The sequence below is a fragment of the Sprattus sprattus genome (genome assembly GCF_963457725.1).
Source record: "Sprattus sprattus genome assembly, chromosome: 1".
In the NCBI taxonomy this organism is placed as follows: domain Eukaryota; kingdom Metazoa; phylum Chordata; class Actinopteri; order Clupeiformes; family Clupeidae; genus Sprattus; species Sprattus sprattus.
Window position 1 is genome coordinate 73,291,108 of NC_137920.1, and position 17,651 is coordinate 73,308,758.

At 44.4% G+C, this 17,651-nt stretch overlaps 4 protein-coding genes across 4 annotated transcripts in view; 1 reads left to right on the top strand and 3 right to left on the bottom strand.

The window, feature by feature from the left end:
- The window catches only part of c2cd2 (C2 calcium dependent domain containing 2), a gene marked incomplete at its 3' end in the record, with an annotated part of 15,789 nt that extends 15,124 nt beyond the window's left edge, over window positions 1-665 (bottom strand). Inside the window, exon 1 of the mRNA XM_080855424.1 lies at window positions 223-665. Within this exon, the coding sequence (XP_080711550.1) occupies window positions 223-504 (282 nt within the window). The 5' untranslated portion in view covers window positions 505-665. The remainder of the gene's footprint in view (window positions 1-222) is intronic.
- Window positions 666-2,107: 1,442 nt separating this feature from the next.
- Window positions 2,108-7,405, bottom strand: LOC308374611 (tectonic-3-like; the record flags this gene model as incomplete). Its single annotated transcript, XM_080850482.1, has 14 exons — window positions 2,108-2,263; window positions 2,598-2,735; window positions 3,476-3,623; window positions 3,752-3,849; window positions 4,243-4,338; window positions 4,744-4,863; window positions 4,960-5,034; window positions 5,141-5,182; window positions 5,305-5,417; window positions 5,610-5,718; window positions 6,251-6,372; window positions 6,554-6,654; window positions 6,849-6,963; window positions 7,096-7,405. 14 exons carry the CDS (start codon window positions 7,403-7,405, stop codon window positions 2,108-2,110), a joined length of 1,743 nt encoding a protein of 580 aa, XP_080706608.1.
- A 670-nt stretch (window positions 7,406-8,075) lies between these two features.
- atg101 (autophagy related 101) lies at window positions 8,076-9,849 on the top strand. Its single transcript, XM_080853556.1, has 2 exons — window positions 8,076-8,667; window positions 8,763-9,849. Exons 1-2 carry the CDS (start codon window positions 8,416-8,418, stop codon window positions 9,165-9,167), a joined length of 657 nt encoding a protein of 218 aa, XP_080709682.1. The 5' UTR covers window positions 8,076-8,415; the 3' UTR covers window positions 9,168-9,849.
- A 1,070-nt stretch (window positions 9,850-10,919) lies between these two features.
- On the bottom strand, window positions 10,920-17,033 carry zbtb21 (zinc finger and BTB domain containing 21). The gene is made up of 2 exons (XM_080835961.1): window positions 16,958-17,033; window positions 10,920-15,800 (listed from the first exon to the last, which is right to left on the bottom strand). The coding sequence occupies exon 2, from the start codon at window positions 15,793-15,795 to the stop codon at window positions 12,667-12,669; it is 3,129 nt and encodes a 1,042-aa protein (XP_080692087.1). The 5' UTR covers window positions 15,796-15,800; window positions 16,958-17,033; the 3' UTR covers window positions 10,920-12,666.
- Between the last annotated feature and the right edge of the window lie 618 nt (window positions 17,034-17,651).

The following is a 17,651-nucleotide window of genomic DNA, read 5'->3' on the forward strand; positions in this document are numbered from 1 at the left end:
ACGCAGTATTTTTAAACGTTGCGGCATTACCTGGGTATAACTTGCTGTAAATCGTTAAGTAACTGGCTAATACTCTTTACAACTTGACACTGAAAGCTGCTTATGGGCTGGAGTTAAGAGGTTTTGCCTAGCAACCCTCACAGTATGGTTCAAGTCAGACGTCTAGCTTGTTGAGATGTTCAGTCATTTTCACGGGCAGAATTCATCAGACAGTGTACGTACCCCTGTGAGTTTCGATTGGTCGCTCAGCGCCCTCAACCATGCCTTTCTCCATTCAGTCTTCCAGGTTTTGAGCGACAGGGCCCAGTTGAGCAGAGTGTTTGCCTCCTCCGAAAGCAACGATGTGTTGCCTGAGGTTTCACTCTCGCGTGTTACATTATCCAAATAATATTGCACGAAATATATGATCAGAGTCACAACGGATGCGATAAATAATGTGATCATGCATAGCCACTGTAGGTCTCCAAGTCCAAAGAAAGAGAGGACACTTTCAAAGAAACTCATTTTCCTAATCTCGCAGGCCGGTTCTTCAGCAAGACCTCTGTCCTGATGTTAACTGTCCTGAGAAGCTTGGCAAGCCATTTTTCAATAGACGCAATTTACTTATTTGCTTCAAGTTCCGCGGTTAAACGTTCCCGACTAAGTTTCACCACCTTTCTTTCGCTTTCTGATTATTCAAAAGTAAGAGGCACTAAACAAGAGGGCATTGAACTGGAGTGCAGAATTTGTGACAGGAGAAAGTTTAGAACATCAGCTCAATGCCTGATGATGGCTCCTGCTTGTTAGGTTAGCTAACGTTAGCTAATCACCCCAGATTTTGCAATATAAATAATCCTTTCTAAGGCATAAGATATACTGTACCAAGACCTGGGCATTCTTTTCTGGTCAATCTTTGGCCGTATTAACTCCTGCCATCTCAGTAACATCCATGTCAACTGTATCCGAGGGCTAACTTCCTATGAATAACTCTTACATATGGTCATTAGCCTAACGTTAACTTACAAAAAGCTTGGAACCAATGGTGACTAATAATACATGTGAAGTAGCGATATAAAAAGTCGTTTGATTCAATCATTACCTTTCATCGCAAATACACACTACAAAACGGGTTTCACCTCCAGAAGAGTTTAAAAGACAGCAATTCATCTAACGTTAACACTGTTCGTCCTCCCATGTAATGTTACAGTGGCATAGCTGGCTAGCAAGCCTGCTATCTAGAATAACGTTAGAGCCTGGCAAATCTCGCTAGCCAGCTAACCAAGGTTCCTTTTCCCTACACGAATCCTCCAAAAAGTTATCATGACTTCCTCTCCCGTCCTTGATAACACAGTAAAGTAACCTTCAAGTTCACACAACGACGGAGACTGGAAAACCCAGGGAAATTACCAGTTCATCTGCTACTTAAACCGCAGAAGCCAAGCCAAGCCAAACTCTCACGGCCACTGCCCCAGGACTCACACTCCCTCCTGACCGTTTTCAAATGAAATCGATGTGGCAAGAAGATGTAATGCGCGGTCCGGAAGTCTATCGCCCCTAGTGGACAGGACTATCAATGCGAGTTCAGGGAGATGTAAACACAAGACATACTGTACCATACCTCTTTTCTAGGTGCAGTAGGTGATGGGCAGACAAAGAAAATGTACATGTTTAGAAATCCAAAGCAAAATATTTATTCCATAAAGTTATTATACAACTATATACATATTGCCTCCTTATTATAAACATTTCTACATTATCTAATTATAAAAACACACATTGCTGAAATAACCACCAAAACACACGTGCATACACACAGACACACTGACATACAAAATACTTCTTGCTTCCTCTTTTGACGTGTCTATGAAGTATAATACTTCCTGACAAAATAAACAGTCCTACACCCTTACAAATCCTAACACACATACAGTACAGCAGGATCAGAACTAGAACTGTGTCATGGTGAGCTGCGTTTTTTGATAAAAACCATAAATATACTGAATACTAATCAGTATAGCTGTTAAACGTAGCCAAGGACTGACTGGGTGGAAATGTAAATGCTAGGCTTGCACATCGTCTTGCATCTTTCTGTTGGGCGGAGATACAGCAGTCATTTTGGAGTCCACTTTCACAGACCACCATCCAGCTCCACTTGTCCTCGGGTGAAAAAGTCGTACGGAAACTTCCAGTCGGGTTGAGGCTCTCCTCTGGGAGACTCTGGGTATGCAGTGGTCTCTGCAAAGGTCACCTCCAAGGTGACAGCAACCGAGGACAGGAGAGGACACTGTAAAGAAGGGGGGGGGGGGGGGGGGTAAAATCAAGAGATGTGTTAATATGATAGGATATGATATTGATATGATATTGATATGAAAGGAACACCAGAAGAGGAAGACACACACCGTATTCCTTTTACAGGCAGCTGAAAGGCTGTCTTTGTTATCTGTGCCAACCACAACAACCCAGGTTTACACAACAGATAAGAACAGAAATTCCACTTTCAAGTCCTTATCAGTGGAATAGCTGAAGAATCCTTTGGCTATTTCTGACCCAGAGCTGCAGTGCAGGCTGAGAAGCCCCTTTATAAAGCGCCTCAGCATTAATAGCGTTCGTGACCATACCTTCACTTTCTGACAACCAAACTGGTATTTTGCGCCGAGGATGTAATGCTGAGGGAGAGACAGCATCCCTCTCTTGGCCCAGAGAAACTGAATGGAGAGGGAGTGAGGAACAGTACAGCCAGCCTCACAGGAGCCCCCCTGAAATAACACAAATGGCCCCACACAGGGATAAGCACCCTTCCTTTAATATGACACAACATGTTCAAGCACTTCAAAAGAACATCTGCTCGTGTGTGACATGGGCTTTTTAAGTTTTTGTTAGAGAAATAAATGAATACTAGTTCTACCCGGAATATAGAATTATAGAATGAGACACGATATACGGTTTTACCAATACAGCACACATAATGGCATCTAACGGTGCAAATCCATGACAGCGACGCGACCCACTTCCATCGCTTTGGGTGGGGTGTGGGGTAGCATGTGGAAATGGCATAACAGACTGGACTAGTGAGCTAGTGAGCAGGCTAGTCAGTTAGAAGCTATCTAGGCACTTGTCTTTAACAAAACTGTCATTGTGTTCAAATAAGCCCAGGATTAAATATATAACATACCAGGAGCAACAACAAGCCCTTACAATGCCATCCAAGCCTTTCTTTTAAGCAAATTAAACGACCAAACGATGCCATAGTCCTACAATTTTCAAACCGTCACAGACGACACCGAACAATCTCATTGGACGCTGCCGGGAAAAATCGCTCCTGATTTGCATAAGTTTCAACATGTTCGAATTTTCATCGGTCACGTCGCCCGAATCGGTAGTCTACGTCACAATGGATTGGCTCCCGTTGAAATGCATTGGGTTTAGAAATCGAGTTGCTCATAACGGTGTCATGGATTTGCACCGTAACAGTGAGTCATATGAATAAACGGCTCACAGCTTGAGACTCTGGGCAGTCTTCTGTGATGACCTCTGCCCAGTCTGGCTGTGGTCCTGAAGTCATGGCCACCAAGTCAGGGGTTGCGAGGCCAGTCAAGACTGCATACATCTCTGATCGCAGCTCACCACAGCTCTGGGAGGCCGACCTATAGGTTTGTGGATGGGGGAGAAAAAAAGAACAGCTGCGGTTTATGGGTTGTGAAACTAGTCTGTTTGGTCGTTAAAAGAGGCCCATTTTAAAAAGGGGTGATGTCCGGCTCCTTCTCTGCTTCACCTGAAGGAGCACCCAGAGATGGAGTTGTGTGTGAAGCGGATGGGCACTCGAGCCATGAGAGCAGCGGAGCAGGATACTGCTGGAGCGAGCGTCATTAGCTTGACACAAGCAGTTACGGAAGAAAACTCCAGAACAGCAGCAAGGATAAACAAACAGTCCAGTAGTAACTATCAGTTCCGTAGATAACAAGTATTTCAGTTGGCATTTTAAGGATTTTACAAAACATGGCCGTTTCAGAGAGTCATGGGATAATGCCTGAGATCTAAATTGTATGATGTTAATGCAACTCTGAAGACGACGATTTAATTTGAAGTTTCTCATTGAAGTTTACAAATAGTATTATAACTTGTGTAGAATAACCGGAAAACTGTACGAGCTCTCAAGTCTTTCTTGTGCTAGCGTCTACAGTGATCTTATGTTGACTGTAACCACAATCAAATTTACTTTACAGTGGGTCTAATGAACATAGATTGGATGGGTAGAAAAGATACAGGATTGACATCTTCACCGAACCGACCAATCACTGGGGATCCAACAACTAGTCCCATCGCTGGCACAGGTGCAGGTGTAGGGCCAGCTGTGGCTAACTGCAAGCAAAACAAACAACACAAATTCTCATTAGCGACTGAAAATGTGTTATTTGATCTATTAGCTCCCTGTGAGCGGTAATAATGTATAGTCAAATCATTGTGATAAAGTGTGATTTTGATAAAGAATGACTTCATTGCCACATCCACTCATCACTTAACCCTTTTATGCTTGATTTCGACCTGCTTTGTGTCAATGAAATTAGCAAATATAGGTATCCCAGCCTATTCTCACTGCACAGTTGCTGATATGTGAAGCTCGTTCTCGGTGCCTGTCATCCTATGAAGTTAGGGCCCATAGACGAAACAATTCCCTTTTCCAAGTTCAAAGACCACGTCTGGTGACATGTTAACACAAAGTACTGATTAAGAAACACAGTTTTCCGACAAATGCAAAACAACTACCTGAAAGATGACAGAAAACTGCTGTAATATTTGTGTATCCAGGCTGGAATTGAGGAAGTCAGCATGTATTGTTGCACTTGTGATTTCTCCATAACGTGTAAACTCTATAATATACTCCACCTACATGTAAAAGGGAAGAGAGTATTAGTGTTTCAATGATGTAATACTGGAATTTCAATATTCGCTGCCTCCGAAAATGCTCAGCTTGCTCCTCACCCTAGACATGATATGCAAGCAGGTTCCATTTTGTTCACTAGGCTGAGGCCATTCTGTCACAGGGATAATTGGGATCTAATTGAATAAAAGGGCTTGTTATTTTTATATGGGGTGAATCAAAGAGACACTATAACAAGCCAAGACACAAAGCAATATTGTGTGTGTATCTGATTCATCTCACCAGCAAGTCTGATATCTCCACGTTGTTTCGCGGATTTGGTACCTGTGGTGTTAGATGATGTGGACAGATAGTGTGGACGTCAGGCAAAAAATGCAGTGAAAACGATAGCTTAACTGTCATTAGCTTAAACTGTTAAACATGGCATACGACAGACATAAACTTACCCTGAGCAGGCTGATATCTTTAAAGTAAGAGTGCACATTCAATCTGTGATCGGCTGAGCAGGACTGAGCATTTAAGGCCCGAGTGCAAGACTGTGATGTGGAGCGCATAAATCCTTTGAAAGGGAGAGGAGCAGATATACACAATGCACAGAAAAAGCATTGAACCATTCAAACAGATATGGCACTGGTTTCAAACCACATCCATAATGTCTTTTTTCCTGCTCATTATGTCCAGAAATCCATACAAATGAGCTCTACATTCAAAGCTTTGCAAAAAAAAAATAACTGTATTTTAAACCACTTACTGGCTGGGTTACGGTCAACGCAGAAGGATGAGGCTACTCCTGATGATGGTTGTTTTAGAGTACCCAGCATAGAGACAAGGTTGTACTGGAGAAGTATTTCATCATCAACCTGAGGGAAGGAAAAGACAGAGACAGTGACGGTCTCACTCCGTACTTAAAATTCCAATACTTGAGTTGGTCAATGGGACAATCTTCTGTTTCTCAAAGTAAAGTAGGGATCCTTGACGGCAGCGTTTTCAAGGATACCAGGTCATCGAATCCTGCCAATGGACTGTTACGATGTCTAGGATCCTTCTTATTCTACCAAGGACCAAGTTCCTCATTCAGAGAAATTTCAAGGATACCGCTAGTGTATCCTCTGTGTTCTTAAAGCACCCACAATCCTATGTACACGTACCAGAGCATTTAAAAGAGTAGCACGGAATTTAAAAGTGGGATCTTCCCAATGATGCACACCTCCACACTCTAGACTGTTTCATTGTTTGTTCTCCAAATGATAGGAAGGAGTTCATGCCTGGCTTCCGAAGGAACCGACTTGGAAGGACCCATCCTACCAATGAAGCATCCATGACTTTGAGAAACACCCTACGTTTCCGACACACATAAAGCACTGATGGAGTACTGATGGAAAAGCCCCTTACCTTGTAGAAGTCTCTGACAGTGGGACTTAAAGATGCGTCCTCTTGCTGTGAGAAGGAAGGGGACACCTGGTCTTGCCGCTGCTCTGAAAAAGCGGGGAGGCTTGGCTTCTCTGTTGTTATTTCTGAGGAAAAAAAACACAAAACAGATTTACTAAAGATCGGATGACACCGAACGAAACAAAAACGTAATAGGAAATTAGGTGACTGCATTGACAAATGTGTGAAACCCTGAGGACATGTGAATGATACATTATTTAGTTTCGCCCAATTGCCTGTCTGAATCAAAGGATCAATTTTGTTCACCTTCTTCTCGCACACAGAATAATGAGTCAGTGACTGTGATGAGGGCAGGATCAACGTTTGCTCGGAACATCAACCACTTCTCAACGCACACACCAAGTGACCTAGGGTTAGATGAGACTTAAATCAAAAATAATTCACACATTGTTTAGTGTTTTCCTCTCTCTCTCTCTCTCTCTCTCTCAAAAACACACACACACACACACACACACACACACACACACACACACACACACACACACACACACACACACACACACACACACACACACACAAGCACTTCCTCCAAATATCCAACCTTGTTTCTTTTTCACAATCACTGAAGACTGAGCCCAAGTCATCGATTCCACAGTCCACTGTGTCACAGCAACAGCCAATATCACAGAATCCTGGAGTGATATCACATGAGCACACTACGTGGAAGAGAATTGTAAATTAGTCACAACATTTGATCCATTTTTTTAACCTAGTGTCCGAGCCATGGGCTTCAAAATAGGGTGGTGAATACCACTTGGGGGGGGGGGGGGGGTACAAAATATAAATACCTTTAGGAACTGTCTCTGTAGTGGTCTGTAGTGTAGTGGTCTCTGTAGTGCTGGCATCTGTGGGGATGCTCTCCGTCGGCGGGCTGTCTGTATTCATGTTTAGTAAAGTAGTCTCGGTGAGAAGACCCTCAGTTGATGTTTCAAAAAAATCAGATTCCGTCGACGTTGAGGATAAAATGGGCTCGTCGGTAACATTGGTGTTATTAACGCTTAAAGGCGAACTTGTTTGATTTACAGCCAACGTCACTGTAGAAATAATGCCGAGTGCAAACACCGACAGCACAGTCCAACACATGATTGTATGCATCATTGCATTTGCAAAGCTGGTCTGTTAAAGAGTAAAGATACGACTTCAGCTAATGGTACACAATAAAAATAAAAATAAATCTCTCCAACAATATTCCTGGGGAAGATGCTAGTTAACCACGATATAACATTAGTAGCTAACATGATTATTATCGCAACTTCCTCAGACTTTCAGTGATACATCTCCATTCTATTGACCAGAAAATACATGATTCTCGGAAACCTTCTGCAGATCTACAACTTCCAAGCCTTCAATATATCTCTAAAACATATGCTGGGATGGTGGCTGGCTAACAAACACAAATATTCTTCTACCGTGCCGTTGCTAAGGAAGCCGTTTATTTCCTCGGTTTTCAAAGCGACCTGTGTAAAACAAGTTACAGCGACATCTACTGCATTGGAATAATTACAAAGACGATCATGATCCTAATCAACTATGTCAATTGTTCTAATAGACATTAATGCAATTAACTATGATATTTTGAATTGCGTAAAAAGGAATGCATCCCATCAGTAACAGTGAAAATATTCTAAACTTTAACATATTGTTGATTATGATACCGTGAGTGTGAATAGGTCGCAAGGACTGACATGTTGGCACAGTTTTGGCTCAAACCGCTTTCCGTAGTTCATTCCTTGTTGTTTACTGTAGAAGCTCCGCCTACGTTGTCGAAGGGACTGGGTGTTCGTCATATGTTGTGATATGCGAATATATCATTTACAATGGATTAATTAATACACATTCTAGACAATAGTCTTAAATTGTGAGATGATTCATTATAACATTTTCACCCCAGAGATTGTTTTTATCGCTGCACGTCGCAGTGTTAGCTAGCAAACCTTAGCCAACTAACGGCGTAGGCCGATGAAGTAGCTAGCAGGCCTTCCGAAGATAGCTGCTGGTGTGCTACGTAAATAAACGAGAAAAAAATCTAGGGGGGTATTTAGGTGGATTTAGTCGTCGTTTCATACAACGTTGTTTTTATCCAGTTCTGTCGTCAGAGAGAAATAGCAATGAATTGCCGTTCAGAAGTGTTGGAGGTGACGGTGGAGGGAAGACAAGTTGACGAAGCTATGTTGGCGTTATTGCACACGATACTTCTGCACAGGAGCACTGGGAAATTCCATTACAAGAAAGAAGGCACATATTCCATCGGTACAGTCGGTACACAAGACATCGATTGTGATTTCATCGACTTCACTTTCGTGCGAGTGTCTTCGGAGGAGCTCGACAGGGTTATCAGGAAAGCTGTAGGCGAATTTAAGGTAACTGGCTTGGTTTAAGAGAGATGCCAACACTGACCTCGTTTCGTGTCAATTATTAATCAGTCAATTAACCCTTTTGGCCTTCTTTCAAACAGGATGCTCTAAGCAACACTGGGAGTGATGGAATGGGTCAAATCTCTTTGGAGTTTTACCAGAAGAAGAAATCAAGATGGCCTTTCTCTGACGAATGCATCCCATGGGAGGTTTGGAGCATCAAAGTAAATGTTGTGAATTTGGCCAACGAGCAGGAGCGTCAGATCTGTCGTGAGAAAGTGGGAGAGAAATTGGGTGAGAAGGTCATCAACATCGTGGAAGTCATCAATCGTCACGAGTACCTGCCAAAAATGCCCACGCAATCGGAAGTGGACAATGTGTTTGACACCAGTCTGAAAGATGTCCAGCCATACTTGCACAAGATCACTTTCCAGATCACGGACTCCCTTGGTACATCTGTCAGCACAACAATGAGAAGACTTATTAAAGACACGTTGGCATTGTAAGAGTGAGAGCACAATCTTCTCACCGTGTGCTCTAACACATTTCTTTTAAACAGCATCACAGGGCATAAGTCCGCCTAATCAACCATCTTCTGACCATACCATAATAAAGTAATGCAGTGCTGCACCATATGTGATTTGGTTGAGATCAACTATACACTATTTTCCACCATATTCATGCAACAGCAATTTCAAAATGTTGATAGGCTATTCTGTTTTGAATAAGTTAACTAGATAACTAAACATTATCTAACTACTTCAATAGCTTTCTTACCAGGGCAAATGTGTGAGAAATGTCCTTTCAGGATTAAAGAAGGCCTTTATACAGTCCTTAATAATACCACTTCACAATTTGCCTTTCAGAAAATGTAACCATGGATACGCATTGTAGTTATTACTGTAAAAATGTACAAAAGTTGGAATTTCCACTGTAGTGTGCTCATGACCGTTCAGAAGATTACTCAACCACAGGCAGCCACTTAACCCTTCTCTGTTCCTTTAACCTCTAATGTCATCTAATTTATGTAAAAATACAGTAGTACATTACAGTTACGCTAAAACAAATTATGATACACAGACACCTGATCATTTTCCTAAACGAATTCCTTTTTGTGAGACGATGTAGCATTATCTATCGTCAGTGTGATGTACCATGATTGATTGTTCAGTTGCCATTAAAAAAATAAACCTGATGAGATACAGTCTACTGGCTCTACCTCTGTTGTTCAAGTTTAATTTGATACATGTTTAACATATCTTGTAAAGCATATGGAACTTTACCCATCTCTTCACCCTGCTACCCTCTGGCAGGCGCTACCGGGCCACTACAGCCCGCACTTCCAGTTTCAGTTTCCAGTTTCATCCCCAGGGCTATCACAGAACTTAATAATCACACTACCCTCCTACCCTCCACCCAGCACAACTGCACTTTTTTTAGTGGTTGCACAAACTAATTTCGTTGTGTATCTAATGCACAATGACAAATCAAGTATATTCTATTCTATTCTAAAGCATATGGAACTTTAAAGAGTGACTCTGAGCTGTAAACATGCTTTCTAATATGCAAGAAGAGGCTCTTCTGAAGAGCTCTTTACCCTATAACAATACAAATCACTGCTCTGTGTTATATATATAATCCAGTCTTTCCATGCCCTATGTTGATAGTTACTGCTTTTTTTTCATGTGGGTATAAATTAAATGAGAGATCGATACTTTATTGATCTTGAAACAAATTATGGAACAGCTAAAAGAAAAGGTAATTGGTTTGCATCAACAAATCTTTATTTCAGAAAACAAGCACAGAAACTGTAGAAAAGAGCACTAAACACAAAAGTTTATGCACAATTTAAGCCACATCATCGCAATCAATACATATACAAAGGGTATTGCAGCAATACATTATAAACAAAGAGTTTTCCATGAACAGAACATACAGATAGAAAATTGAACAGAGACCATAGAAAGGCTGTCTTTTACATAATGACCAATGTCATATTCATTTCATTCAAGTCTTTTAGTCATACAATCTCAAAAATAATTTCCAAAATCTGAGGATTCAAAGCTATGCTTACATGCACTGACAAATCCCATGTAATAAAATAAACATAGAAAATGTTGCACCCCACAAGTTTTCCAAAATATGTTGGTCCATCTTGCCCCCCACCCCATGTCCTCTCTACACCCACCCCCCCCCCCCCCCCCCCCACCCCAGTTCCTCTCTACCTACCTCCCCCCCCAAGTACATATTGTCGGTCATATGAAACCATGAGTAGGCAGGGGACCATAAGTAGAATTGCCAAATTAGCTAGATAGAGAAGCAGACTCTTCAGGCTCATTTCCTTTCCCTAAGGCTACTCGCAAATCCAGCCTTCGGAAGGGATAATGGACCTTTACAACTCCTTTTTCCAAAACCAATGTGAGGAGAAGGCCGACCTGGCAAAGCCTAATAATTCAACCGCAATTTGTTTCATTTGTATAATTAGTAAAAAATATGCTGAAATAATAGGTTTTGTGAGCAGAAACTAGATATTGTTTTTGCTATTGTGCTTGAATAATACTTGTGCAAAACTTTTCTTTTCAAATATTATAACAATCATTAGTATATAGAAACACAAATGTGTGTATCTCTTTCCAGCTCTTTCTGGAAACAAAGGATTTTTAGTGGTCTTCATTTCCGTGGATTTTACTGATAAAACAGCTGATGATCACACATACCTGCTGCTTTAACACCATATATAGGCCCCTTCCTCATTACACTTTTCATCTCTGCGCAACAAATACCACCGCACTGGAGATAACTACCATGCACCAAACAATACAGACGCACTGTACAACATGTCAACCCCACCTGTCTGTTCAAATAATACAGACGCACTGTACAAAATGCCAAGCCCGCCCGTCTGCTGTTCAAATTTGTTCTTTACAGTCGCACCGATGACATATTATATGGTCACACCTGGACAACTTAACAGATAACAGTGCCATTCAAGTAAAGTACAATATCTTGATATCAAATCTATAATATCAAAAAAAAAATCATAACAGCTGATCTCTAGGCTATTATACGCATCTGGTTCAATAGGAGTAAAACTCCTTTCTGTGGACTGCAGACAGCACAGGTCCCAAACACAGATTCCCATATACGTTTGGGCTTAACACATGTGAACTGAACGTCATAAACATGTTACAACCAGGGAATGAGCTGGGCGGGTTACTAAGTAAGTCGTAGAGGCATGACGAAAGTGCTATAGGTCAGTTAAATAGTCACCGAAGGCTGCTACACCATGGCAGTTATCCACTCACTAATGACGAAAGGCAACCTCTTCAGAACACCCATCTACTGTGCCAGCACACGAGACATGGACTTTCATAAGCAAGAGCACTTAGTTAATCTAAAACTGCACCACTAGGCCTAGATAAAGCACTTCCTTTAAATAAACCACTGGCTTTTCATTGGTACAAGGGTTAAGCATTACATTTCCTATACGCATAGGCCTACATACTTAAAATTTCAAAAGGCAGATTGAAAGAACTCACATAAAGTAAGCAATAAGTATTTGTACAAATTCTCGTTTCAACCCAAAGGCGGTCATTTGTACATTAGAACTACTGTGAAACATCTGAACTGCAATAAACTGCTAACATCTTCCCCCACGTAATCGGTTGAAAGAAGTAAGTATCTATTTCCTTTTTCATGCTAGGAAATTCACTTAGTTCACCATGACATAGATCATTTTGATATACAAAACAGGAACGCTTGACCTCTCATTTCTCTGTTTTGCACCATTTTGTGCACATTCATTTAGGTCCATTTAGGACAGGTTTACACCTATGATTCTTAAAGCTCGACAAAATAAGATATAAGATATAACATATAAATAACCTGACTAGGCGTGACTAAGTGTAAATGTAACCCAATAACCAAATCAAACGATAATCTGATCCTGCTTCCGTATCAACAGTCTGTTCCCGGCACTGCAGGTCATGGGGGTTTGTGCCGATGTCACAGGCGGTTGTGAGACTGCTCGTGACTCCACAAGCTGAACGCCGTCTTGAAAGTCCTGTGGCACAGCTTGCACATGTACTGCCTCTTGAAGGTGAGGGCGGAGAGGGTGGGGGCGTGGTAGAACAGCGTGTCGGATTCCTGAGGGCTGAGAGACGTCTCCGTCCCGTCTGGCTTGGACAGGGAGGGGCTGTCGTTGTCAGCTCCTTCCTGCTCGGGCCCTGCGATGTTAGTCGCCGTGGCGACGGGTCCCCCACCCGGCGGCTCCTCCTCCTCGGAGACTGCGACGGAGGCCAGAGCGGTGTTGGGAGGCGAGGTGGAGATGGAGAGCGGCGGGGAGGGGGATGGCGACGACGCCTGGTGCTCCATGTCCTCCTCCGCCGCGATGACGGGCTCGTCCGCCGTGGCCACATGCGACTGGAAGTGGCTCCAGAGGCGGAAGTTGGTCCTGAACGCCTTGTGGCAGATGTGGCAGATGAAGGGTTTGATGTGGCACAGCAGCTCCTGATGCCGCTCCAGGTCCTTGTGCGAGCTGAACAGCTTGCCGCACTTCTCACAAGGCCACACGCCCGGCTCGTCAGAAGCGGTGTTGGCGGCGGCGGCGTTGGCGCTCCCGGCGGGTGCGTTCTCCTCCTCACATACCTCCTCCTCTATGGGCTCCTCTTTCACCTGCAGGTCGCCTTGCTCGTGGGAGCCCATGCTGAGGTCCTCGGGGGCGTACGACGAATCCTCCGAGTCGAACATGGGCAGTGACGAGGAGTCACGATAGAAGGCCTCCTTCCTCGCATCTAGCGGCTCCTGGTGCGGAGGAGGGTTTGGACTTCGAAGGGCTTCCGGGGCCTGGTTGTGGTTCTCCTGCTGGCTGAGAGACAGCTGTTCCCTGACGGTCATCATGTTGTGGTTGTGGACCTCCACCTGGTGTCGCCAGATGCTGAAGGAGGACTTGAAGGTGCGCATACACTCCAGGCAGGTCAGCTTCTTGTAGTCGCAGTGGCCCTCGTGGTCTCTCTTGACCGAGGCGCTGGAGAAGCGCAGGCCGCAGTACGGGCAGACGGTGGCGTGCCGGCAGCCCCTCTCGTGGTCCCCCTGCTCCATGGGGGAGGAGAGCTTGGCGTTGCAGAGCTTGCAAGAGTACACCTCCTTGCTTTGGTTCTCTTTCAAGTGAGCTATCTGGTTCTGTTTGTCCGCAGAGTCACTCCCTCTGTCCGTCTGAGAGCTGTCATTTTCCATGGGGTGCATTTTCAGGTGCTGCCTGAACTGCGACTGGAACCAGAACATCTTCCCACAGTAAGGGCAAACGTAGGTCGACCTCGACCGCAAACTCTTTTTGGCAAAGGGCTGAACCTGTAGATTTTGTTTATTTCTCCTGAGCTTCATGATCAAGGCTTTCTTGATTTCGCGCTCTCGCACAATATCGATCAGCTTCCTCTGGAACTTCTCGTCTAGAACCGAGTACGAGCTTGAAGACGGCGCCGGGTTTTGCACCACACCGTGCTGCGTCTGGCAGTGGGTCCACACTTTAAAGTTGGTGTGGAAGCGCTTATGACAGATGTCGCAGGCGTACGGTTTCTCTGGGTTGTGATACATGTTCACGTGGCGGTACAGACCCGCATTTGATCGGAAAATCTTTAAACAGTTCCAGCATTTAAACATCTTGTTTGGTCTCAACTCGCCTGGCTCTTCACTGCCATCCTCCGCGTTTGAGGAGCTCTGTACGTTAGCAGGTCCAGTGTCCTTCTGTGTGAGATGGTGTTCATTCCCCACCCGAGACCGCTTATACGGACTACTTAGGTTATCCAGCCTTGCCCTGCGCTTCCCAGCATGATTGAAATAGCCTTTTGGGTTTTCATCAAAGTTCATTTGTAGGTCTCTGAGGTTGACGGGCAGATTATCCCCTACTGTGATACGTATTATGTCAGAAGGGTCAGCCAGTGGGCTGCTGGGCTCTGCCTTCACGTGGACCTCCGCTCCCTGAGTGTCTCCCCTCTCGTACATGTTGTGGTGCCTGGGTCTGAGAATCAACGGCGGCACGTCCTGCAACCCCTGATGCTTCAGATCGGCGGATGGCGTCACGCTCGCCTTTCCGGTGGCCATTTTCACGACAGAGTGCTCTCTGTTCTGGGAGTCTTTGAGCTCCAGCGCTGGGGAGAAGATGGGAACAGGGCTGTCCATGGATAAGGACCTCCGGAGGAGACTTTTAATGAGAGGTCCACTGCGGTCCACAGGTTGGTGTCGCTCTGCTTGTTGGCCCGGCATGGCCATTTTGGGGCTGTAGTTAGGCTCTGGCTGGTCCTCTCCTGGGTCAACGCTGGAATACGACTGTAAGCGGGCATGCTGTATTTGAGACTCGCTGAACGATACAGAGGAGGTCAGCTGAGGTCTTACGGACATAGTGCTCTGAGCCAACCGTCCCTTCATAATGGATGGCGTGACGGCCATGATGGATCTGTCGTCGGGGACAACAGAGGGCCTGCCGGGATTTCTGTCGGTGAAGTCACTGCTCCTCTCTATTGCTTTACCTCGACACTGTCGAGAGGTCTGGTTTTGTTCTTTAACTGGAAAGGCCGAGGCTTCCTCCGCGGAGGACGAGTAAGGGCCGTGCTTCAGTGACTTCAGTGGGTTTGCGCCCTGGCTCTGAGCACCACCAGCAGCGCCAGGAGCATCGCCGCGGCTCTGCCGTACGATGACACTCCTCTGCTGGTACCCGCCGTCATCCTCCTCCTTAAAGGACACCCTCTTCCTCGAGATGCAGTAAGACACCTGCGGCCGCATGGCCATGATGTTGGTGAGGAAGGGGATGCCCAGGCTGTAGCCCAGCTCCTGGATGGCGGCCAGGCTGCCCTTGTCCACGAACAGGGAGGACGAGTAGATGTAGTTCAGCACCAGCTCGAAGGCGTCCGGCTCGCAGAAGTCCAGCTGGACCGCGGGGCGGGGCTCCGAGTCCCTCCGGGTGAAGAGGGACTGGAAGTACTCGCTGCTGGCGGCCAGGACGCTCCGGTGGGCCTGGTAGCGCTGCTCGCCCACCACCAGCACGATGTCACACAGCTGCCCCCTCAGACGCTGCTCGTTGAGGATGCTCAGCAGCGAGATGGCGTGCGCCGGGTTACTGTAGTGAACCAAGTTTTCCATTCTGGCTGTGGGAGAAAAGAGGAAAGTAGGATGAAACTGGGGTGTGCAAGAAGGTGTTTGGTTATTGCATCTGCATAACGGCTGTGAATCGTCTAAAATGCATACAAGGATACAAATACAAAAAAACTATAATCATTACAGCTGCTGCTAGTAACCGGCGACGTCTACTACTACTACTTCTAATAAAAAATAATAAAAACAACATTGGTAGTGATGTTATTTCATTTATAGATGTCATAGTTCGTTTTTACTGGGGGTTTCAATGTATATTTACTTGCTCATCAGCATGCTCCAATTAAATCCAAAAATGTGAACAATTTGTGCAAAGAGAGAGTAAAATTGTAGTTTCATTGCTATGTAAAGTTATTGTAAATCCAATACAATCATTGTATTGTTAAATACATAATTTTAAAGCAATGAAAAATGTAAACACGCATATTTGGATGATGTAAGCGTACTGTTTGAACATTGAGTGCCAATATACAGATGGATAGATGGACTGCGTCTCGTAGAACTGACTAAACACAACAGTCTTAAAATAGAGCAACGCATGCGCGATATCGCGGCAGATTACCTCATGCTGACAGATACAGGCATTCGGTAGTTAGGGAGTATTAGGTCATAAGGGAGACGTGGCTTTGAATCTGCTAAGATTTGAGTCAAGTAATCAACTTTAAGTTTTCCATTGCAAACTAGTCGGGAAGGCATGTTCTCTACTCATATCACTCACCGAAGCAACAAAGCAGACGGACAGACCTCTCAAAACATGTCCAAGTCTAACACTGGTGTAGCAACTATGTTGGCTATGAATTCAGCTTCAAAATATCTGGCTGCAGTGACTTCCACTTCACAGTCCAACTAGCGCACAAAGCAACAGGACATCGGTTACGGTTGTATGGGGTCTCTGTAAAGCAGTCCGAGATCATCATAAACAGGAAAACAGTTGCTATTAGTGCATGCACTCAAACCACTCCTGTCATTTTGCTTGAAGAGCTCGGTCGCAGCATCGGCAAGCATAGAGAAGTCGATTGTGTATACGGAGCGAAAAAGAAACCACCTCAGCGTTACGTCAGTAAAGACGAATTTTCCACCATAGTGCTTACACAATTTCCACCCTATCAATGGGTATTAGAGATGGAATGAGTTAATATCTTATACGTACCCAATATACTTGTCGTATTCCCAGGCAGCACTGAAATACGACTTTCTTTTAGAAATGTGTTGAGCGTGTTGCTGTCGTGATTCCATCCATCTTGTATTTGACGTCATCCCACTGAAGGGATGAGGTCATCGCTAAGAACGCTCGTCACGTGTGCTACACTGTGATCGGTATGGAGAGTCAGCAGGGACAAAAAAAAAATGTTAAAATCCGTGCTAAGATAAACAAAACTGTTGTGTTGTACTGCAGCCTGAAACACCAACGATGAAATAAAGTGAAATTTATCAGAGACGTGTGCATTTGTATAATTGTATATTGTGTGTTTTATTGACTGTGACACAGTATTCAAAAAATGTATTAAGGGTGACATGTTTCTATTCAACTGTAACATCTGTTTAATACATTAAGAGTTACCCTATTTTTCCACTAAAAAGGGGGTGAGCCTAACCTCACATGACTGTTTATATTCTCAGTGTATATTAGCTTTGGTAAGGGCCAAAAGGACATGCACATATGCAAGGCCCAAGTTCTGTCTGTGTGTGCACGTGTCTCTCTGTGTGTGCGCACACGTGTGTGTGCGTGTCTGTCTGTGTGTGTGTGTGTGTGTGTGTGGGGGGGGGGGTCCTATTGCTTTTGCTTATGGATCCAAATAAAAGCATTTACGATGTGTGTGTGTGTGTGTGTGTTTGTGAGTGTG